Source organism: Macaca fascicularis, chromosome 18 (assembly GCF_037993035.2).
Source record: "Macaca fascicularis isolate 582-1 chromosome 18, T2T-MFA8v1.1".
In the NCBI taxonomy this organism is placed as follows: domain Eukaryota; kingdom Metazoa; phylum Chordata; class Mammalia; order Primates; family Cercopithecidae; genus Macaca; species Macaca fascicularis.
The window spans coordinates 55906423-55932562 of NC_088392.1; the positions used below are offsets into that span (position 1 = coordinate 55906423).

The window sequence follows — 26140 nt, forward strand, 5'->3', positions numbered from 1 at the left end:
ATCTATTTTTAATTGCATCCTATAATATCCTCCTTATTAATTCTGATATCTAAGTTGATTCACAGTTCTTTTACCTTTTCCACTTCAGGAATCTGGATCTCTCTTTCACCTCAGTCTTTATTAGCATGAATATACCTTGATCTTAGTCATCACTCCAAGAGCCTGAAAAAGCAATATTAAAAATTTCAAAACTTTCTAAATGTTCTCACTCACGTATTCTCTGGTGACTTTACAGAGGAAAACTCTTGTTCTTATTTGCCCTGGATAAATAAACCTTGCATCTCTGCCCCCATATAATTCTGCCTTCTTCAGAACATTGCTCCATCAACCACCCCTACTCTTTTATATGTTCAGTTTTCCCTTTTCAATGAGAGGAACGTTTAATCCCTTTCTCCAAAAAAAAAAAAAAAAAAAAAAAAAGTTCTCAGATACCAAAAAAAAGTTACATCTCTTATTCTTCTTCTACAATCTGAGTTCATCTTTCTTTGTCAGGTTTCTCAAAAGAGCATTTTATACTCGCAGATTATACCTATTACCACCAGATCCTGCAGTACTCCCTCACATTTAGATTATTCAGACTGTGGTTCTCACCACTGTGTAGTCAGCTCTACAGATCTGCAGAGTCTACAACTGTGGATTCAATCAACTGTTTGAAAAATACATGGCAAAAAAATAAGGGGATTGTGCCTGTATTGAACATGTATAGACATTTTTTACTTGTCATCCTTCCTTAGACAATACAGTATAACAGCTATTTACATGTCATTTACATTGTATTAAGATTTATAAGTAAGCTAGACATAATTTAAAGTGTACGGGACAGCGTGCCTGGGTAATAGGCAAATACTATGCCATTTTATGTAATGGACTTGAGCATCCTCAGAGGTGCTAGAGCCAGTCCTACAGAGATACCAAAGGATGACTCTACTCAATTAGTTCTTATAAAGATCACATGACCACCTTTGCACAAAACTCAAAGATTGCATATTCAACTAAAGTATGCTCATTTTCTTGAAGCTTGCTGTTTATCTTCCTCCTTATTTACTCTTACCTGCTTTTGGGCAGTTCCAACAGTTCTGTGTTCAGCCGCGTACTGTATATCACCCTAACCACAATTGCAAATGTCTGCCCTTGTGTACAGTATCCTATTCTCAAGTCACAATACCCAAAATATACAAATCTTTGGTATTTCCTTCCAAATGTCAGCCAGACACTAGGGCAATAATTATATTACACTGAACTCTTTATATTCTCCAGCACCTATCTTCTCCACTGATATTCCACCTCACTTATCAAGCCACCAGTAAATTCCTCTTGACTTGCCTACTGTTAATAGCACCATATTGTTATTTTTACCATTGCTCAAAAGTGTAGGATGAGATTTGACTACTTTTGTGTCTTGTATCCTACCACTTAATGAATTCTGCTTATTCCTCCTTTACTCTGTTTCCCAAATAAATATTACAGTTTCTGCTTTTATGTGCTATTATTTTAGTTCTAGTCTTTCACACCTCATATCTATACTCTTGCATAATCCTTCTAACTCAACTCCCTACTTTCCTCTTACAATCTTCACACACACTATGCCTAGGCAGAGGCAGAAATAGGGTTTGCAAAACCTGAAGATTATATGACTTGAGATCTTTTTGAAAAGAAAAGTAGTACACAATTATGAGCAAAAAAATAGGTAGATAAAATGAATGTGTATTTGCAGTTTAAAATTATAATACACAAAAAATTTTAGAAACCACTGAAATCTTGAAGATTAAAACACTTTTCTTCTAACATCTTGTTAGACAATTTTCAGACATACTTACATATAAATGCTTCCGGATTTTAAAGTGGATTTCCCTTCCTATCTAGAATGCTTACAACATCCAGGAACTCCAGCACTCAAGAGGCTCATCCAGTCGAGGCATCCTGTGCCTCACTTTATTGACTTCATGATAAATCTACCTTTGCCCCTAGAGCAGTCTTCCTCAATTTTGCCTTTGATAAGTGTGAAACTCTGTCATCTTAGAACAAATTTCATATTTCTTTCTATAATGTTTTAGCATACGACCTTTTGAAACCGAGAGACCTAGCTTCAATTCCTTGCTTAGTTCAATTCCTGTACAAGCGTAGTGTTTCTGAGTCTCTTCTAAAGGATAGGGATACTGGGGTATTATATGTGATCATGTATGTATATGTATAGCATATAATATGGTGCCTTTCTACCTATTCTTCTAGTATGTTCAAATTATTTCCTTTCACACCGTAGTTCATCATTTGAGACTGCTGCTCCTTCTTTCAATGGGTTGTCTCTTGGTTCACTAATTTTTTATGACTCAGGGATTATGGGTACCCTTTGCTCATTTTTTACTAAATGCATTAAAATTGAAGAATAACTGGGTTGTAAAGAATATAGCCAATGTATTTTTCAAAGCTACTTATCACTGCATCTTTTGCTTTAAGCAAGATGTCGACCTGAGCCTCATGGGGTATGTTCTCTTCGCATACACACACGCCACCCAGCTTCCCACCACAAACATATACAAATCCTGAATAAAACATAACAATTTAAAAAATATTCAGTTAAGCTCAAAAGAAAGAAAAGGAAATTTCCAGGTACCTGAAATGAATAGGAAACTCTTAGCAAGAATTGTGAGCCCTTTGGATTGGTTAACAACTTAGAAAGATAGAAAAAGTAAATGTAGAGCCAGACAGATTAGGGCCGGGGTATGAATGTCCACCCAGGTTCAGGATACACGCATTTTAGTTTGTAACTAGATAGGCACATAAACTGAGAAATGTTTGTAAAGCTGGACTCAAGAAAGGCTCGTCCTCTATTTTCCTCTCTATGAAAGGGGAATTAAGAAATATCCTAATACAACTTTCAGGAATAAACATGACAGACATTATAAGCATTGAAATTAAAACCTTTTACTAAATGAGTTAAGTAGAATATAATATTCAGCCAAGGAGAAAGTAAAGTGGAACACAGAAGTATGCAAGTTACCCACGGGAAAAAAAGAGAAGTTAAATATGAAAAATAAATTAAGGTGGAGAAGAGAATGATAAAGACAGATTTAACAGGCATTCCAGAGGAGAAATTAGAATAAAGAGACAAATTGAAAAAGATAATGATGAAGAATTTTTCAGAATTGATTGGACCTTAATCACCATAACAGATAAGTAGATTAGTCCTAAACAGTATACATTAAAAAAAAAAAAAAAAAAAACTCATACCTATGGATATTATAATAAAACCACAGAAAAGCAAATAAATTCTTAAATGTACCAGAAGGAAACAACACATTATCTACAACTGAAAACAGCCTGAACAATTTCTTCAAAGTACTAAGAAAAAAAGTCTTCAAGAGAAACTACTTGTAATTCACAAATCAATGCGCAGCTCAGCTCTACTTTCAGAGTGAGGGGGAAAGAAATACTTAAGATAATTTCTGAGGCTACTACTCATACAACCTGACTGATTCCAGAGGAATGCTTCTATAATCCAAGAAGAAGGAAACTGAATCCAAAAGGAAATAATAAAAAAAAAAAATTGGCAGCATTGGTGAGCGTCTGAAGAAAAACACCTGGATTTGATAGTCAGTGAACCTTGGTTCTTGTCTGTGCTTTTCCAGTTGCTGCTTGTGGATTTTCTATCTCCGAGCTGTGGTCTCACCCTGGAAAAGAAAAATGGAAATAATAGCTCTTATCCTAAAGATGAAAACCAAAAGCACTCGAAATAACAAATGTAAAAACTCCTAGGACAGTACCTGGTACGCCTAGTATGGTACCTGTTGCATGTGAGAAACATGATAAAATGCAATTTAATCTGAAACTGAATTTCACAGTTCCTTTACCTGGGAAACCCGCACTGTCTCAATCTGTTGAGCTACTTGAAGGACTAAATCAACTAGGTCTTTATCTGTTTAATCCTCACTGCTATCTAACAGCAGCCTCAAATCTCTCTTTCTTCTATGTGCAAATTGTACTTTGTGGTACATCTTTTGTAGTTTTATCTTGTCTTATATTGCTGTTATCTCTATATATGGGCCTTAGCTCTTCAAGAAGAAATTATGTTCCTTGAGTACTATGCTTCTTAACTTGTTCATCTCTGTATCACCCACAATGTCTTATATAATACAAGTAGTTGCTCATGAAAGTTGCCCAATTCATGTTGAGTTCAATTGAATTAAAATTACTGAATGGAAGATTGAGTGACTGGATGGATATTTACTAATGTGCTTCTTTGTGGTAGAAATTAATTGAGAGATAAGATAATTTTTATTGTGTGATACGAGTTTCATAGTATCTTGCAATTGGTATTTTAATTTTAAAAACTACTACTCACTGAAAATGTAGCATAATATATTTTAAATCTTTAGCGAGTTTTTTTCACAAAAGAAAATGGTTATATAATGTTTAATTTTAACTATTTTTAAACTATTAAAATGTTAAAAAATTTACACTTGATCTTAACCAAAAGGCCAAGAAAGGATACATTTAAAAAATTTAAATCTATTTAGCAATTAGTGGGAATAGCTAGTGATATTAATTATATGAATGGAATTGGTATACACTTTTAGTTTCACAAATAAATAATTAGGAAAACTACATCATAATGTACAGTAATTATAAGTATATATGACACTCAACTTTCAGAATATATACAGTGTATATAGGATATACAAAATATATTTTATATATTTAAAATAAAGGATCGTATAGTTAAAATGAAAGCATGTTATTTCAGTTGATAATTTAGTTGATCCTGTGTCTTGATCAGAGGTGTCAGCTGATATTAACTAAACTGTGTTTCTAAGTCTTCAGCTAGAGGACTTATTAATTCCCCATGTTTTCATAAAAGATCATTATTAATGGCCAATAATATTCTAAAAATAAGGCCAAATCACAGATCATTAATTCATAAATGAAATATTTCTAATCAAAGCCTAGACAAATTTTAATTGGCTTATATTCCACTTCTGTTAAAACACACTTTCAAACCCCTTTTAGTCAAGAGAATTTTCTCAAACAACTACAAAGTTCAAGAATTTACATATAGTGGATCCACGGGCTCCAATGTCAGGGGTTTGCTGCTCTCCTTTTTCTTAATTATGCTTCTCTTGTGTATTGATTTACATCTTGGACAACTTCTTGCTACCTGTTTGGAAACGTTGCCACCAGCAGTTCTAGGCCTCCATTCTTAAAACCCACAACCCAAGAGCAATCCTCCAACTCCAGGTCTCAGTTCCCAGGAAAGAACTTTGCTTGGCCCTATTTGGATTATATGTCCACCTTCGTGGATCAGTCATTGGAAACAAAGTAGTTGAGTGCCCTGATTGCCCAGGATGAACTCAGGTGGCCAGGGTTAATTGAGGAAGAAACTTTCCTTATTACTTCCATTAAAACCATGTGGAATGAAATAAGGAGAGTTGAACTACTATTTTAGTTTGCATTCACCAGTTTATCTGAAATCTTGGATTATCTATGGTTTGGAATTCAGAACTTTTCAATTTTGGGACATCACATATCCCGGCCCGCGGGATAGTCAGAGCAGGCCCTGGAGGAGGGGGTGGGAATTTGGGGAACAAGAGACACGACAAATGGAGACAAGACAGTGCTCTGATGAAGTCTCGTTTAAGGGCGGTAATGCACTGCCTTATATACACTTGGAAGGGAAGGGGTTGGGCTAAGGCGGAAATGATCTCATTGCCGAGGGTGTGGCCAGGTTAGTTTCGGTTTCTCCGGTCGGACGTCATGTTGCGCTTGCGCTACTAAGGAACAATTTTCCCCGGCACGGGAAAAGTGAGTGAAGAAGAAGCAGGGAGAGCGCCATCTTTAATGAGGTATTAGTACAGGGGAAAAAAGGCAAAGATAGGGAGAAGGTGTGGGGTGGAAATGAATATAGCTCAGGCGTTTAATCCTCAATTATTATTCGCTATGGCCGGGGCGTGCAGCTCCGGACAATCACAGAGTACATACCAGGTTTGTTGCGTAACACCCATAATGGGGCCTAGAAAGACATCACATATACAAATATATCAGTATTTCTGCAGCAAAACATATGCATATTCACAGAAATTAGGAAAAAGTAAAACCTTAGGCATTCATTTATCAGTTTGTTTTTTTCTGCCAGCTGAGTTTAACCCAAGCTTTTGAAAAATATTTTAAGTTTATATAATATTAGAGCTTCAGAATTGCTCACAAAAGGTTGTCTTTACTAAATCCACTTTTAATAATGCACTTCCGTGTACATTATAAAGTTATAACCTATGTGCTAGGCATTGTACCAACTTGTCAAGTAAGCTATATGATGGCAGAGACCATACTGATATCTTCAGATCTCTAAACCTGGCACAGTTCCTGTTAGATTAAAAAGTACTTATAAAATATGCTAGTGATTTTATGTGCATTTCACATGGACTTCTAAAAACTACTGCATAATGTGGAGATTATTTCCCTTATTTATAATTTTCTGACTGAACCTCAGTTTTGTCATTTATAAGAATAAAATTGGCCGGGCGCGGTGGCTCAAGCCTGTAATCCCAGCACTTTGGGAGGCCGAGACGGGCGGATCACGAGGTCAGGAGATCGAGACCATCCTGGCGAACACGGTGAAACCCCGTCTCTACTAAAAAATACAAAAAACTAGCCGGGCGAGGTGGCGGGCGCCTGTAGTCCCAGCTACTCGGGAGACTGAGGCAGGAGAATGGCGTGAACCCAGGAGGCGGAGCTTGCAGTGAGCTGACATCCGGCCACTGCACTCCAGCCTGGGTGACAGAGCGAGACTCCGTCTCAAAAAAAAAAAAAAAAGAATAAAATTAATAATACCTAGCAGAATGACTGAGATGCAGATTAAATTGCAAAAATGGTCACATAGCAAGTAACTGGTGATAGAATAATAATCAGTTCAGTATGACTTAGTTGCAAACTATCTCTATTCCACTGATGTATAAGAATGAAACCACCTGCTTAATAGAAGGGATCTCTTAGAACATGAAACTTTATATGTGTATATAACCTGAACGATTATGCCTTTAGGTATAGATGTGCCACTTGGGGGAGATAATGTGTGCATACCATCCAAATTACAGAATTCTTAATAATGTGTTTTATAAAGTAACAAGATTAGGAGGAATAATCTTAATTCAGCACATTACCTAAACTCTCACTGCTGAATTGTTTAATTGTCTTCAAAGCACTCATTCTACTTACAACCTTGGGTAGATGTCACTGTTGCTCCCAGTCTGGCCTTAACTAATAACTTGATTAAGCTTCACTTAAACTGTGGAGTGTGAGAGCATCACCACATTAACCCATCACCAAAACCTAACATTCTTAAATTTCTTTGTACTTTTTAATAATTGCAAAAATCCTGTGGCATCCTAAATGTACAGCTGAAGTTCAGAGGACTCTAAAAGTTATTTCATGTAGAGTTTTAAGACCCACAAAAATGGAATAGTTTGTTGATGTGACGGTACATTTTACCAACATATCTAAGAAAAGACACAGTTACATCGTGCCAACAGCAATTACATCTTAAGTCCCCAATTAAAATGTGACTTTTTAAACTCCAAAATCTCCATGTGACGGTTTAGCCATCTGTTTAATGACACAACTGCCATTGATTTGAGCATAGATAATTATTACAATAAGAACAGTGCTAGAGAAAGATCAACTCAGATCCCAGTTAGAATGTCAGTTAATTATGAAGAGATAATTAATGAGGGTAGGTACCATTATGTTATATACAGGGAAGTAATGTATGTAATATGTACATACAAATATGTAATAAATATTCCCAATCCAGGTATAGATCATGTAAAGTGTATAATTATATCCATTGTTAACTATTATTTTAAATATTCTAAGATAGAGAGATAGATAGATATCAAATAGTATATGTATTTACTGAGCTATCTTCAGCCAGAAGAGGTGTTATTTTCATAAGTTATCTATTGAATTAATTGCATTTGGTCTTTGCATCAAAATATTCCTATCCCCAATTATTACATGGAAGCTTTGTGTTTTATGGCCACTTTTACAAATGTAAGAGGGAATTTTCAGTCTCATTCCTGGTGAAATGTATGACCATATCCCCTAACATGCTGCTAATTATGTTTTAGAAAGACAATACTGTGATGACATTAGAATAAGCCCTCAGCTGTCAAATGTAATGATGGAAAGGAGAGTTCAGCAGGAGGTGATTCTCAGAGCACATACTAAACACAGTTTTTAATTTCTCTGTAACATAATTCCTTTTATAAGGAGAAAAATTGATTAATTTCCTTCTCACTGTCTTGATATTAGTACTTTTGAGTTGTTAAGTGGATAGAAGCCAAATTATAGAGAAATTTTTTTAAACTTTCATCTTTAATATCTTTTAACCAAATGCTGCACACTTGAGCCTGTGTGTATTGGAGAGTATTGGCATTTATTATTGACTCATTAATATCAGAAGCAAAGAGATTTTTAGCATGATTACCTCACAGGAGGGAAAGAACTTCTCTGCCTGGCTCCTGTATTCTCATTTTGGGCATGAAATTAAGCTTTATTATGGTTCATGTATAGCATTATTGACACTTCTGGCTGTATAAACATTACAATCATATGAATTCAGATTCAATCAGTTAAGAATTTGTGACATAACTTAGATAAGTTACATTTTTGTCTTTGTGCTATTAATGAAGATTGTACATTTTGTAATTTATAGAATTTATAGGACAATATATTAAAGAACTTCAACCATTTAAGTGAAGGATGCTAGGGAGATCCTGATATATTCTTTGCTAAATGCCATGTGTGGTTAGCTGCGATTGAATTCCCTTACAGGAATGTGTAGTATTTAAGAATTATAGATTTATTTAAACTCACTGGGGACTTTGTTGTAAAATGTGAATAGTAGTTTACTAGGGATTATAACTCACAATTCATCATCAGACTTAGATTTGAATTCAGGTATTTCCACATACATCACTGCATACTTGTGAGCAAGTTGCATAATCTCTCAGAACTTCAATGTAGTTTATCTAAAATATGAGTAATATAAGTACTTTTCTCAAAGAGTGTTTAGGAGATTAAATTTGATAATAAATCTCAGCTTTTGGTATTAATAGCTGAATGTCCTAAGCCCTCAATAGGAGTTAGATATTATTAACATTTATCTAAAAATTAAATTAGGATGGTATTGGATTTCTATTTGGAGGTACACGTTATTGAGATATAGTACCTTCTCTGCAAAAATACATTTCAAATATAATTTTTAGATTGTAATACAGATTTCATGATTTATTCTGCCTTTTTCTCCAAAGAGCTTGAGTTAAGGATGATTATAGTGCATTCATGTAAATGGCTACCTTTGTTCTGCTTATTTTTTTAGTTGAAAACAATGGTTTGTATATAAGGATTTTTAAAATAATTTTTTGTTTTATTAATGACAAATTATGTAAAAGTACTAAATATAGAACAGAATTTAGGAAAGTGAGAGTTGAAAATTGGGAGCCATGAAACCTGAGTTCTGGATCTAGTTCAGTTTGTCCTTTTGCAATTACTTAATCTACCTACATTTCAGTTCTTCAAAGTTGAGAAGAAACTTGTACTGGATGACTTTTATGGCCATTGAGAGTTGTTAATTTATGATCCTACAATAAACTCAGTACAAATCTATTTTCGAAATTATACTATTTATCTGTGGGAAGTATTGAATCATGCATCTTTGATTCTACTTATTTTTTCCACTCAATAGGATAGTGTGTACATGGTTGCTTTATCTTGAAGTTGATTTTTAAATATTAGGTTATCACAATACCTTAAAATGTATCTAGCCAGGACATTACTCTAGTTTTTGAGAAAACTGATTTCACACATCTAGGGAAGATCTAATTCTCGCTATCATCTTTTCTGTAAAGGAAATTACATAAATTACTAGGCATAACAACTTTTACTGCTTTAGTAGAAGTTGAGTAGTAAGAGTTGTTTTTAAAAATTATTAAGAATTTGAAAGAAAATGCTATGAAATAATTTTAATTGAAGGGATAATTATGTTCTCCCTATTAAACAAACTTTTATGCATTTAAGTTACTTGTGTGCCTATTGATACAATGTAATTTATTAAAATTCTATAGCTTTATATATTCCTAATTTTTAATGGTGTTAGCAAAAAAAAAAAAAGAGAAAAATCGAGGTGATGAAGAACTGAAATATGTCTTCTGAATCCCATGTGGCTCTCAATAATTGGATTAAGAAAAGGAAGGTTGCTGACATTTTATTTAGATTGCCTTAATTTCATCCATGGAAACAAATGATCTAATAATATAGTTTATAAAGGTATAAACTCTCGCTCCTATTTGAATAGTGCTAACTACAATCAAATAATTTGTTTTATTTTTTGATAATGTAATGTTCTTATTCCCATTTTTCCTATAACACCTTTTCCTCAAAAATTAGCTCAATCAAGAAAGGCATCAGTGAGTATCTAATTCCCATGTAGTTGGATTACATTTTTGAGCCAGGGAGTGACCATTGTTTAATGAGACTGATTTTATAGCTTAATTTATTTGGCTTTGGACTACAATATTTTATTTATACTCAGTGAAGTAGAGAATGAAACGAAGAAGCAATGTGAGTTTTGAAATTATGCTTACATCTTTAGGACAATTTATTGTAGGTTTGCCTCATTTGACCCTCTTTTCTATTACAAATGCACAGTCCTGGCTTTCTAATTTCCTTCTCAAAATGCTGACATTGCATTATTTTCCTGCCACAAATGGACCTCTTTTCTTCTTTTTTGTAAAAATAACATTCCAAATATCCTACTGCTTTATTGTCAAAGTTGTAAAACCATCATTTGAGATGTCCCATGGGGTTAGCAGAGAAGAATGTACTCTATACCTTTCCTACCTTTTGCCTCCAGAGGCTACTTTGGAGGGGAAGTAGTGAGGAAGTCTGCTAAGGCAGTTGCAGAAATTGCTTCCTAGTTCACCCAAGGTCAGAGCCTGGTCTCTGTCTACACTGTACAAATTTAACTATGGAGTGTCTGTTAAAATGGTGTGGTCTGAGTTTAGCTGTTCTAGAATGTTATTTTAGATGTAAGCCCTGTGTTCAATTTGCTGAGACACACTGTACATACCAGAGTTGGTAAAATGAGTCATGTATAAAAAAGCCATGTTTCAATTCCTTTAGAAAAAAATTCAAAAGGTCTCAATTAGTTCAGGCTTCTAATAAATAGCATTCACACATATTTTAGTCTGAGGTTTGAAAACCCTAAGGTGGCATATACTATATATGCTATATTCCCAAAAGATATATTTATTTCATAATTTCACAATTTCACATTATTTTACTACCTCATTTGGTTTAGTTTTGTTATTTCTTATCTATCATTTGCTTATCTTAATTTAAAAAACTGTTCTATATCATTAAGTATTTCATCTTTCAGTTGGATGACTTTGCATGTAATTATGGAAAAAAGAATGAAAATCATAATATTTGTTATGGTTATCACAAATGATATTGAGAGCTGCAAACAATTTACAGTTAATTATGAAATTAGTTGAAGAATTAATTACTTTCTATATGGGCTACATAGAAGATGGGTTTCAACATGTATCTATGAAATTATCAGCTCATTTTTTATAAGTAAAACAAAACATGTATGTACACATAGGCAAACATATCTAACATCTAAAGCACTAAACCTTTAATATATTAAAATCATTGTAGGGCTGACTTTTTAGTTTTTATTTATATTTAAAAGCATTTTAATCACATCAATTGGGTCACAATTTAGACTGTAAATATTCATAATATTTCATATTAAGATTGTTTGACATGGTCTGAGTGTCTATTAGGTTTTTTTAAACTCTGTTTCAGCCCTGTCACTTGTTTTTGTTTCGTTTTTTTGTGCATGTCATATGTTATAGTAGAATTAAAGACCTTGTTTTATTTGCAAAATCCAGTTAGCAGTTTTGCCACTGCCTGTTCAAACTCCAGCTTCATGGCCCAGGCTAGATACTTGTGACAGTGGATCTATGGGAATGAATGATGGATCTGTGTAGCAACGATAGCTTTAATCTCTAACTAGCTTTCATTTTTCATCTTTACAATTTCCATTTCCTCTTTCTATTGAAATAAGTTCAGTTGAAATAAATGGATACTCCTGCACGTGTTGATGATCCTGAGAGCTCTTCTGAGAATAGCATTGGCCTGTTAATGATACTGTTAATAATTTTTTTCATACTTTTCTCTTTTTTTGTTTTTTTTTAGTCTCGACCTATTCCTTCCCACCTTACTTCAGCAGTTGCAGAGAGTATCTTGGCTTCAGCTTGTGAGAGTGAGAGTAGAAATGCCGCCAAGAGGATGCGTCTGGAGAGACAGCAGGTACTGAGGCATCTTGAGGTCTGGTGAACACCAGCTATAGCAAATGCAGTTCATTTAATTTGATTAATGTTGAAGAGTAAAAGCTCTTGAATGGATTTAAAGTACACAGATATCTAGTTTTTGTGTCTTTATGATATGAATTTAAAATTGAAAACGTGTGTTCCTGTGATGAATGAAGGTCAAAGAACAAAATGTTTCTGTGGCAAAAATGAATAGCAAAACTAATGAGTTATAATTCTATTTAGTATCCAATTTAAAGATCAATTACTTATTAAGAGGTTCTAACTGATCATTTCCAACACCTTTGTAAATTTACCTCATGACTTATGAGAGTGACTTGATTGTGTTCATTTTGAATGAAAATGAACCAACCTCTCTTTAATTTCCTCTGGTCTACTACCGCATGCCAATACATGATGCCGAGAGTGGTGACAGTACCACACAACTTTGAAAGAGTAGAAAGTCAAAAAATGAGGATATACATAATGAAAATTCATGTCTTAGATTTACTCTATCATTAATTAATCATTTATTCTATGCCAATTGCATGTCATATTTCAGTATCTTTTTTTCTAAGGCATCTGTGTATTGGAGATGTTTGTACTTTTTGTATTTTGCTCACTGGTGTTTCCCTCAGTCTTTCCCTTGGGTTATCTCTATATTTCTGTTTCTCTTTCTTATCCCAGAAATGTCTTTCTCTTTTTTCTGTCTACCCCCTTTCTCAAGTATCCGTAGTAAAAATCTAAATTGTCACGTGATGTACTAAATATTCTGCATAAAAGTTTGCCACATTTTCATTTGTAAATTATTATTATTATTTTTTTTTTTTTTTGAGACGGAGTCTCGCTCTGTCACCCAGGCTGGAGTGCAGTGGCCGGATGTCAGCTCACTGCAAGCTCCGCCTCCCGGGTTCACGCCATTCTCCTGCCTCAGCCTCTGGAGTAGCTGGGACTACAGGCGCCCGCCACCTCGCCCGGCTAGTTTTTTGTATTTTTTAGTAGAGACGGGGTTTCACCGGGTTAGCCAGGATGGTCTCGATCTCCTGACCTTGTGATCCGCCCGTCTCGGCCTCCCAAAGTGCTGGGATTACAGGCTTGAGCCACCGCGCCCGGCCTGTAAATTATTTTTACAACAAATGAATCATATGTTTTATATCGCTAATTGAGGATGAGGTGAGTCAAGACTAAAATAAGTTAGTTCAATTTTGATTCTACAGTAAGCTAGTGGACTTCAAAGAAAAAAGCAAAAAAGTTTTTTCATTTCAGGCTTAGAATTCTTTAACGTGTTTCAGAATGATACCAGCTTTGATTTGATGTGTTTATTATTAAAATGTCTTGTGCTAATAATTCTAAATGCCACAAAAGATGAAGCCTTCAGTTAAATGAAAAATACAGTATTAGTCTCAGATAAAAACCATGTAAAAAGTCAATTTAAAATGTGCTAATCCTGTCACCAGTATTGATTCATATATATGTGCCCTCTGTTGAGTTTTATTATTGTTATATCTATAAAATGTATCTTATACAATGAGTTATAACACTATGTATAATACCATCTGGCATAGTGATTAGGGGAGCACATTCTGAAACTAAAGAGATCTGGTTTTGAATCTCATCTCTATCTTTTCTAATTGTGCAAACTTCAGCAAGCTATTCCAGTTTTGTGTGCTTTGGTTTCTCCATATGAAAGACAGCAATACTAACAGTACCCATCCTTTGAAGTCATTATGAGAACTTTAAATGACAGATTCATGTTATGTACTTAGCATTTTGCCTGGTGCATAGCAAGCATCAATAAATTCAGTATAGAAAAGACTTTGATGTCTAGCTGTTTTGTCGTTGGATTGATATCAGTTAACTAGAAAGAAGCATTAATGACACTATCTAAGGTATTGGAGTTTCAAAGTCAAAGTCCATTTGAGAACAGATGCTAGCTCTAGAAATTGGGATCGTAGAATTCTGGGATTGACAGGGCTCTCCTGGTTGTTGTCTAGCTATATATCCCACCTAGTCTACATTCTAGAATATCCCTGTATAGTTTTAATCATATGTGGAGTTGTTATAAAAATTAAATGACTTATTCATGTTATATACTACCTATAATATCACTCTACAATATTCCCCAAAGTTGGTCATCAAGTGATATTTGATCCAGTCACTTAAATACTGTGGGCCTAATCTGTAAAATGGGAGATACAGATATCAATTCACAGAGCTATTGTGAGGATTTTATAAGTCAATTCATATAAAAGCATTATATATTTCATAAGTTTATATGTTGTTAAATATATATTTGTTATTTGCTTTAGTATCTCAAATCTCACACTTGTACTAAAGATCTGCTATTTACTAACACTCTTTCCTACTGTCAGAGATTTATCATTGTCTTTGAAGGTCTTTACATTGAGCTCAAATTTACTTCATAGACATTCTATCCACTGAAGAAAAACTTCTAAAAATAATTAAAAATGGGACTTCTTACTCCTGCCTCAGGAGTAGGGCCTAGAATGAATGAGGACCAGTGGTCCTTGGCCCTGCTCCCCATACTGTCTCCTTTTTATATATCCTCATATATGTATTGCAAGGCTCTGTTTCTGGGAATGGAAGATACCCAATAATATCTCCACATTAAAAAAAATACTGTTTTCTTTTTTTCCCCCTGTTTTTTTTTTCTTTTTTCTTTCTTTTTTTTTTTTTTGTACTTTAAGTTCTGCGATGTATGTGCAGAACATGCAGGTTACATGGGTATACATGTGCCATGGTGGTTTGCTGCACCCCTCAACCCATCATCTACATTAGGTATTTCTCCTAATGCTGTCCCTCCCCTAGCCCCCCACTCCCCAACAGACCCTGGTGTGTGATATTCCCTTCCTGTGTCCATGTGTTCTCATTGTTCAACTCCCACTTATGAGTGAGAGCACGCATGTTTGGTTTTCTGTTCTTGTGTTAGTTGGCTGAGAATGATGGTTTCCAGTTTCATCCATGTCTCTGCAAAGGACATGAACTCATCATTTTACATGGCTGCATAGTATTCCAGGGTGTATATGTGCCACATTTTCTTTATCCAGTCTGTAATTGATGGGCATTTGATGGGTTCCAAGTCTTTGCTATTGTGAGTAGTGCTGCAATAAACATACGTGTGGATGTGTCTTTATAGTAGAATGATTTATAATCCTTTGGGTATATACCCAATAATGGGATTGCTGGGTCAAATGGTATTTCTAGCTCTAGATCCTTGAGGAATCGCCACACTGTCTTCCACAATGGTTGAACTGATTTACAGTCCCAGCAACAGTGTGAAAACATTCCTATTCCTTCACATCTTCTCCGGCATCCATTGTTTCCTGACTTTTTAATGATCACCATTCTAACTGGCATGAGATGGTATCTCATTGTGGTTTTAATTTGCATTTCTCTAATGACCAGTGATGATGAGCTTTTTTTCATATGTTTATTGGCTGCGTAAATGTCTTCTTTTCAGACGTGTCTGTTCATATCCTTCTGAATGGGCAAAAACTGGAAATATTCCTTTTGAAAACCAGCACAAGACAAGGATGCCCTCTCTTACCACTTTTATGCAACACAGTATTGGAAGTTCTGGCCAGGGCAATCAGGCAAGAGAAAGAAAGAAAGGGTATTTAAATAGGAAGAGAAGAAGTCAAATTGTCTCTTTGCAGATGACATGATTGTATATTCAGAAACTCCCATCGTCTCAGCCGGAAATCTCCTTAAGCTGATAAGCAACTTTAGCAAAGTCTCAGGATATAAAATCAATGTGCAAAAATCACAAGCATTCCTATACACCAATAACAGACAAACATATCCAAATCATGAGTGAACTCCCATTCACAATTGCTATAAAGAGAATAAAATACATAGGAATACAACTTACAAGGGATGTGAAAGACCTCTTCAAGGAGAACTACAAACCACTGCTCAAGGAAATAAGAGAGGACACAAACAAATGGAAAAACACTCCATGCCCATGGATTGGAAGAATCAATATCATGAAAATGGTCATACTGCCCAAAGTAATTTATAGATTCAGTGTTATCCCCATCAAGCTACCATTGACTTTCTTCACAGAATTAGAGAAAACTACGTTAAACTTCATATGGAACCAAAAAAGAGCCCTTATAGCTAAGACAATCCTAAGCAAAAAGGACAAAGCTAGAGGCATCACGCTACCTGACTTCAAAGTATACTACAAGGCTACAGTAACCAAAACAGCATGGTACTGGTACCAAAACAGATGTATAGACCAATGGAACAGAGCAGATGCCTCAGAAATAATACCACACATCAACAACTATCTGATCTTTGATAAACCTGACAAAAACAAGCAATGAGGAAAGGATTCCCTATTTAATAAATGGTGTTGGGAAAACTGGCTAGCCATATGCAGAAAGCTGAAACTGGACCCCTTCCTTACAACACCTTATACAAAAATTGCTCAAGATGGATTAGAGACTTAAACGTAAGACCTAAAACCATAAAAAGCCTAGAAGAAAACCTAGGCAGTACCATTCAGGACATAGGCATGGGCAAAGACTTCATGACTGAAACACCAAAAACAATGGCAACAAAAGCCAAAATAGACAAATGGCATCTAATTAAACTAAAGAGCTTCTGCACAGCAAAAGAAACTATCGTCAGAGTGAACAGGCAACCTACAGAATGAGAGAACATTTTTGCATTCTATCCATCTGACAGAGGGCTAATACCCAGAATCCACAAGGAACTTAAATGAATTTACAAGAAAAAAACAACCACATCAAAAAGTGGGCAAAGGATATGAACAGACACTTCTCAAAAGAAGACATTAATACGGCCAACAAACATATGAATAAAAGCTCAGCATCACTGATCATTAGAGAAATGCAAATCAAAACCATTATCTCACAACCGTTAGAATGGCAATCATTAAAAAGTCAGGAAACAATAGGTGCTGGAAAGGATGTGGAGAAATAGCAATGCTTTTACACGGTTGGTGGGAAAAAAATATTATTTTCAAACCCAGAAGGGTTCAAAGAAATTTGGAATTGTGGGGAAAAATGAAGAAATCATTTTTTTTTTAAATTAAACTCTAAGATTTGCTAAAAACTTATTGGGCAATTCCTAGATACAGTTTCATTTACCATTCTCAACAACCTCATGAGAAAAGATACTATAACTCTCATTTACATGTAGGAAAACTGAGGCCCAGAGAAGTGAAATGATTTGTGCAAGGTCACCAGCTGCACAAGAAATCCAGAATATGCATTTATATTAGATAAAACTGATGCCTGAGATCTTTTCACAATCCTATAATACATTTTCATGTGTTATGTTCATGGAGGGAAACCCATAGCCTAGAACAACATTTAGGACTTGTATCATTTGTGCCTCTGCTGATAAGGTTTTGGCAGTGCAGTTTTCTTCTGGAAAATGGTTTACTTTATTTAGAAAGATTTTGTACTTTCCCATAACTAGCAATCTAGAGTTTGCTTGGATATCAGCCTAAAAAAGGCTACAAACTTCCCAAAGTGCTTCACTTCATCTGGAGAGCTGTTTATGCACTGTAAACACTAATTTAGTGTTTATAATTAGTATCTCAAAAGTATATAAACTACTTTTTCTTACTATAAATTCTATAGATTTCCTTAGCCATGCCACCCAGAAACTTCTACCAAGTGATTCTACTTCCTACCAAAGCATGTAATTGGCAGAGATCCCTCTATTAATTGAATCAAACCCTCCTTTGCCCAACTAGAGAGAATCAGAGTTCTTTTGCGTGTTAGCAAGGAGCTCAGTCTTCCTGTGTGCATTCTTAACCCATCTCAAAATTCTTAGAATTTTCTAGTGACTCAGAGATTCTTCATTGTGCCCCCAATTTTCTGTAGGCGCACAAATGTTCAAAACATGAACACTCAAAATTGGCTTTCTGTTAAGCCACTTGTCTGGCTGCTTGCTGCCAGTGGTTAGCCACATGTAGAGATGTAATTGTGTATGTCTTCCAGAGTTTATGAAGCTTGATGAATTAATTGGATTTGATAAAGCTCTTTGAGCTATGAACATGAAAGGTGGTATGGATGTGTTAAATACTTTATTCCATATGTCCATTTTGTTCCAAAATTCAGAGGAAGCTTGTTATTATGCAGCCTCAGCCCTGAAGCAAGCCAGTGGCAAGGACAGGAGCCTACTGCTTCATCAGGAATCAGATTTCACAAAGTCCATTCCCAATGCAGTTTGGAATATATATATGGCATTTTTCTTTATTTAACATAAAATCTGTGTTTTTTAGGTTATCTAGGAAATTCTTCTTCACTTTGACAATTCAAAAGGGGCAGTGAGATTTCACATTTAGAATTCTATGACATAGCTCAAAATTTGTGGATTCTTTTCTCTATATCTTTATTATTTAGTAATTATTCCTTTTTCCTTAAAAACAAAAAGATCTTATAGTTATTGGTTACATTTCATTTGAAGACAAAGAGGCAAAAAGTAAGAGGGATTAGAACCAGTTATTTGTTGGTGATTTATCTCCTATCAGTGTATGATTTTTGCTGGTTTTGAGGGATGACAAACATTTTATTAACAGGCTTGATGACTGATTAAGGTAGAAAGTTTCTGGAGAATGTGAGGGTTTCCTTGTTATATTTTCTGCCCTTAGTGCTTTCAGTTAAATTAGTTTGTAGTTCTATAGAAGAGATCATATAAAACCACCAGTTAAGGGCTTCCCCAGCAGGAGCCCAGCAGTTACTGCCCTAGAAGGACAAAGCAGGAATGCTGGGTGACAGATTTTGCAGTAGCAAAGCACAGGGGAAACCAATGGTTGTGATGTGACACCTTTGACTCTGTTGAAAAGAACACAGTGGAGGGAAGGGGAAATGGCATATTACTTACCTGTGGTGTAATAAAAGGTCAGGAAGAAGAAAAATAAAGTACTGAAAACTTATACGTCACTAACTTACCAAAAAATAATAATAATAATAATAAAATCACTGCTAGTTAACCAGCATGAACCCAATGGCTCAGGACCTAAAAATATTTAGTAACTCTAAATATTCTAAGTAATTCCTTGCAACTGTCTTTTCCCTTAGTAGAGGTGAATTCACTGTCATCTGTGTCTCTTTATGATTTTTCCTTGTTCTATTAGGGTACTAATGAGTTGGAATATTATTAAAGAAATGTAATTCCAGGTGCAGAGGTTGAAAATGTAGCCACATAAGCGTGGGGGCAATTTTAATACAGACCTAAAAAAAAAAACTATCTAACACACCATGATTAAGACATAGTTTATGAGAGACAGCTTTTCTTTCACATTTAATTCTGCAGTTTTGTGTCCTTTTTATAACATTTATAAACTTTAACAAATACCTAACTGAAAACAACACCGTTCAATAGAGTTTTATTCTTAAATTTAGACATTGTGGTATTAACAAGATATGGCTTGAAACTTATTTCTATGGCCTGCCAGTTCACACTTATTCTCAATCATCATCAGCTTTTTACTTTACTCCTGGCATTTTTCTCTCTTATATACATGTGTTAGGGGGAAACCCCTGTATCTTTGAGTTTCTCAATGTGCTTCAACATGACACTTTCATTCACAGAAGAAAATATACTATATAGGAAAAATGAAGCGCAAGCATTCCTCATTTTATTGAACTTCACTTTGTTGTGCTTCACAGATATTGCAGTTATTACACATTGAAGGTTTGTGACAATCTCGTGAGCAAGTCTGTCAGCACCATTTTTCCAACAGCGTGTGGTTACTGTGTGTCTCTATGTCACATTTTGGTAACTCTGACAATATTTCAAATTTTTCATCATGATTATATCTGCTATAGTGATCTGTGGTCAGTAATCTTTGATGTTGCTATAGTACTTATTTTGGGACACCATGAACCATGCAAAATTAAGACAAAGAACTTAATAAATGTGTGTATTTTGACCACCCCACCCACCAGCCATCCCCCTGTCTCTCTCTCTTCAGCCTTTCTGATTCCCTGAAACACAGTAATATTGAAATTAGACCAATTGATAATCCTATGATGGCTACTAAGTATTCAAGTGAAAAGAAGAGTCTCATGTATCTGACTTTAAATCAAAAGCTAGAATGATTAAACTTAGTGAGGAACACATGTTGAAAAGTCGAGATGGGCTTGCACCAAACAGCCAAGTTCTAAGTGTGAAGGAGATTTAATATTCTTGGAGAATATTAAAATTCTACTCAGCTGAGTGTGGTGGCTCACACATGTAATCCCAGCAGTTTGGGAAGCCAAGGTGGGAGGATTGTTTGAGCCCAGAAATTCCAGACCAGCCTGGCCAACATAGTGAGACCCCCATCTCTACAAAAAAGTTTTTTAAAAGATTAGCAAGGCATGGTGCATCTGTAGTTCTAGCTACTTGGGAGGCTGAGTTGAGAGGATTGCTTTAGCCCAGGAGGCTGAGGTTGCAGTGAGCCATGACAGTGCCACTGCCTCCAGCCTGGGCAACAGAGTGAGACCCAGTGAACACTACGCCAGTGAACACAAGAATGATAAGAAAGCAAAACGGCCTTATTGCTGATATGGAGAAAGTTTTCATGGTCTTATAGATGATCAAACCAGCCACATTCCCTTAAATCAAAGCCTAATCCAGAGCAAGACCCTAACTCTCTTCAATTCTATGAAGAGTGAGAGAGGTGAAGAAGCTGCAGGAGAAAAATTGGAAGCTGTTACCGCAGAGACTGGTTCATGAGATGTAAGGAAAGTGGCCATTGCCAGAACGTAAACATGGAAGGGGAAGCAGCAGTTGCTGAGGTAGAAAATGCAGCAAGTTGTCCAGAAGATCTAGCTAAGATAATTGAAGAAAGTAGCTACACTAAAACAATAAAGACTTATAATGTAGATGAAATCACTACATCATTGTAGTGAATCACTGGGAAAAGGTGCTACCTAGTATTTTATAGCTAGAGAGAAGAACTTAATGCCTGGCTTCACAGTTCAAAGGACAGCTGCTCTCTTTTTAGGGGCTAATGCAGCTGATGACTCTTAAGTTAAAGTCAGTTTTCATTTACCATTCTGAAAATCCTAGGGCCCTTAATAATTTTGCAAAAATCTACTCTGCCTGTGTTCTATAAATGAAACAACAAGGCCTGGATGATGGCACATCTGTTTACAGCATGGTTAACTGAATATTTTAAGCCCACTGTTGAGGCCTACTGCTCAGGAAATAAAAAAAGATTCCTTTCAAAATACTGCTGCTCGTTGACAATGCACTTAGTCACCCAAGAGCTCTGATGGAGATGTGCAAGGAGATTAATGTTGTTTTTATGCCTGCTAACCAACATCCATTCTGCAACCTATGGATCAAGGAGTAATCATACTTTCAGGTCTTATATTTCAGAAATAAATTTCCCAAGGCTATGGCTGCCATCACTAGGGATTCCTCTGATGGATTAGGAAAAGGTAAATTGAAAACCTTTTGAAATGGTGATTCTAGATGCCATTAAGAATATTCATGATTCATGGGAGGAGGTCAAAATAGCGAAACTAACAGGAGTTTGGAAGAAGTTGATTCCAACTCTCATGGGTGACTTTGAGGAGTTCCAGACTTTACTAGAGGAGGTAACTTTAGATGTGGTGGATAGCAAGAGAAGTAGAATTAGAAGTAGAGCCTGAAGATGTGACTGAATTGCTGCAATCTCATGATAAATCTTCAGTGGATGAAAAGTTGCTTTCTATAGCTGAGCATAAAAGTGGTTTATGAGATAGAATCCACTCCTGGTCAAAATGCTGTGAATTCTGTTGAATAAAAACAAAGCTTTAAAAATATTGTATAAACTAAGGTGATTAAACAGTGTCAGGAATTGCATCCCATTTTGAAAGAAGCTCTACTATAGGCAAAATACTATCTAACATTATTGTATACTTTAGAGAAATATTTCATGATAAAGAGCATCTATCAGTGTGGCAAACCTCATTCTTGTCTTTATTTAAGAAATTGTCATAACCACGCTAGGCTTCAACAACCACCACCTTAATCATTCAACAGCCATCAATATCGAGTCAAGACCCTCCATCAGCAAAGAGATTTTGACTCAAGGAGACTCAGATGATTGTTAACATTTTTAAGCAATAATGTTTTTATGTTGTTGTTGTTTAAGGTAAGCACATTGGTTTTGTTTTAGAGAAATGATATTGCACACTTAATAGACTACAGTATAGGGTAAACATAAATTTTATATGTAGTGGTAAAACAAAAAGTTCATGTTACTTGCTTGAATCCAATATTTGTTTTATTGCAGTGGTCTAGAACTGAACTTGCAGTATCTCTGAGGTATGTCTGGACCATCAGGGGTAGTTCTTGGACTATGTTCTATCTCCTGTGTAACATGTGTACTTTAAAACTACCTGGGATAGAAAGTATTTTACAAGTCATTTCATTCTAATGGGTCTTGACATCCTCTTTAAAAATAATGCCAATAACAGCGCAGTAGAAACATTTATGAATGTGAGACTATGTGAAGTGTTTTGCAAGCCTTTCTTTTATAATTGCCATAATTTTTATAAAAGTATAGAAATTTGGATTCAGAAAAGTTGAATAAATTTCTCCAGGTCACAGAATTTCTCAGGTTAGGGACCCCATTTTGATCCAATCCTCATGATCTTAAAATCATACTTTAAAAATATTTTCATTTTTAATACTCTTCTCAATCATGTAGGCTTTTTTATAATTGAGAAATAATGAAATATACATAAATAAGAAATTTTACTAGTAATTTCACCACCTCATTTAAAAAATATTAAGTGCTAATTTTACTTATTTATCATAATTTGCATATGAAAATGATGCCTTGCCTATTTTTTAGGATAAATTATGAGAAGTAGAATTACTGGGTCACACAGCAGCAAGGTTTTTAAAGGTTTTAATAAACAGGTAGTGTGTTCTTATTTTCTATTTTTTTCCTATAAAAGATGGATTTTAATTTATTTTATAGATATATGCCTATTAAAAGCTTGTCTTAACTTTAAGGAATCTTTGACGCAAAACCAGTAATTCCTAATCCTAAAAAACATTGCATTATTTTTACAAAAATTACCTTGAAATGTCCCACCTTAAGACCTGAAATGCAATTTATAATTAATATAAGTTATATATGGCTACAATTAAAAATATGTATAATGTCCTGATATTAATGTAAATAATACATTAAAGAAAGTAATATGTAATAAAATAATATGTATTTCAATGTGGAAATGTGGGGATACTATGGCTCTAGAAAATATAATAAAATCATCAGGTACTATTTGCACCTATACAGCAAATCAACGTGAATGCAAGAGCTAAAGTGTCCTCTGACAATGTATATGTTGTGACAACTCACAGTGATCAGTGACAGGAACTTTCCAGATGGTAAGAAACTGCTGGTAAAGTTCTAAACAAAGCATAGTGCAGTATTTTCTTGATTTGCATGGTAGTAGTATTCCTTTAATAATTCAATGTATATGTAAAAGCAGTTTTAAATATATATATATGTATTTAAATATATATATATTTATATATATATATATATAAATCATATATATATCATACACACATAAAAAGTTTGCATTTATACCAAACTAGGGTTATGTTTTAGGCTCAGAAAATTCTAAAAAGGCTTCTTACCAATATCTAGCAAAACTTTCATTTTTATTATTTTTCTTTTTAATTTTATTCAGAAACAGATTCTTGCTGTGTCACCCAGGCTGGAGAACAGTGGCACGATCATAGCTCACTGTAGCCTCATACTCTTGGGCACAAGCAATCCTCCCGAATCAGCCGCCCAAGTAACTAGGACTACAAACACACATCATCACACCTGGCTAATTAAAAGACAGTTTAGAGACAGGGTCTTGCTGTGTTGGCCAGGTTGATCTCAAACTCCTGGGCTCAAGTGATTCTCCAACTTCGGCCTCCCAAAGTACTAGGATGACAGGCATGAGCCACTGTGCTCAACCACTACTTTAAAAAATTCCCATGGGAACAGATACAATTCTTGGTCACATGGGACTGCCTGGAACATGTCAGGGCTTCTAGTAAACTTGTCCCCATCACCCCACCTACTTAATGTCAGTGGCACCTGCTATAGAGTTCCCCAATGTTCCTGAGGGGGTAGTATCACTGACTTTGAGAAGCACTGCTATGGGCAGAGTAGTTTAAGATTTGAAAAGAGGGATAAGAATCCTACATTTCCAGATTAATTCCTTGATAGTGAATCCTTATGCCTCTGTTATTCCCATTTTTAAGAGACTGAACTTGAGGCTCAAAACCCTCACATTTTCAGTAGGCTTTGCATTTGTTATGTCAAATAATTTTTTCCTCCATCCTTCCTTTCTTCCTTTCCTTTTTTTCTTAATTTGCCAGTGCCTAGAATTAAAAATGATGTGGCATAAGATAAAAATTACTTAATGTGGTGCTTTTGGTTTAAGAGAATTATTAGCAAAGATAACGCAATTAAGTATCAATGGCCATATAATCATGCCCCACTAAAAAACTGAGTCACATAGGATTTCTAATTCCAGTTTTATTCTTGAAGGACCATTCCATCTTTTATTTTTCATTCAACTATTTTAAGTGTCTCCTGATATACATTTATATTATTTTTAATTTCAAAAGCTATCATAAATTAAATTTCTGTTTGATATTCACAACAGAGATACCACATTTTGCTGCAAATAGAATGCACAAAAATATCAGGCTGGAGAGTCTTTAAAAATGTGTGCTTTTATCAATTTTAATAACCTATAAATATACTTGTTGTTTACTCAACATTGGAGAATGTGTACTTACTTGCTCTTTGGTTTCAGTGATGGATTTACACTCAACCATCTATCTACTCACATGGTCTCTAAAGTTCCTGGTACTGTTTGGTAAGGTGTAATCTTCCAAAGCAACATGGCTGTTTCCCTATGTAGGAAACAGCTAGCACAAGTGGATATCAAAATATAACCTTACATTCGTGATCACAAAGTGGTGAACAAATTAGAAAATCAACACAGAGAAATTTGATTACAAAAATTATCATTTCTGAAAACTTACCATCTTACCTTTATGAGTCCAGAACAGACTCTGGGAATGGTTATAATAACATTTGTAAACAATAAGATATTGAAATAATATATGTTCTACTATATTTTTGTAAACATAGAAATGTTATAAACATAAAAATGAAGGAAATGCAAATATATATATTTTATATATATATATATATATATGTTTTACAGATAGACATCACTAGTAAATATCTACAATGGACTTTTAACACTCTAATTTAAAAACTTGAGTTCATTGTGCACATTATATCATATTTAGTAACATAGTTAAAATAATTTTGCTGGAATTTTGTAGTTGCTCTACATGAAAGAATATTTGACCTGAATTCTTCCGGTATATTTAAGCAAAATAATTGCCTTACTAACTTGTATTCTTTCAGTATTAGCTTACCAATGTGGCTGGATTTTAAATATGAATTAATTCTAATTTGAGTTCTTGAAAGATAAGTTTTTAACGACAGAAGTTACAAACTTTTAATTTTTCCATGGCTTTTGAACTGCTCTAGTTATTTTCTTAAGTATTTAATATATCTGTGTCAACAAGGAATATGATTAATAGGACAAAAATACCTCTAAATAGGCCCTAAAATAGCTTGTTTATTTAGCAAATATATATAAGCAGTCATCATATGGCAGATATTTTACTCAGTAAAGAAGCTACAAAACAAGTGAGGAAGAATAACTTTTACTGAGAATTTGTACTAAGTG

At 34.7% G+C, this 26140-nt stretch overlaps 1 protein-coding gene across 12 annotated transcripts in view; it reads left to right on the forward strand.

Annotated features, from left to right (window-relative positions):
• Positions 1–26140, forward strand: part of NOL4 (nucleolar protein 4) — a 390355-nt gene that overhangs the window by 289171 nt on the left and 75044 nt on the right. For all 12 annotated transcript variants that reach the window (XM_045378145.3, XM_074022191.1, XM_065533935.2 and 9 more), the window contains one exon: positions 12256–12369. In XM_045378145.3, the coding sequence (XP_045234080.1) occupies positions 12256–12369 (114 nt within the window). The remainder of the gene's footprint in view (positions 1–12255; positions 12370–26140) is intronic.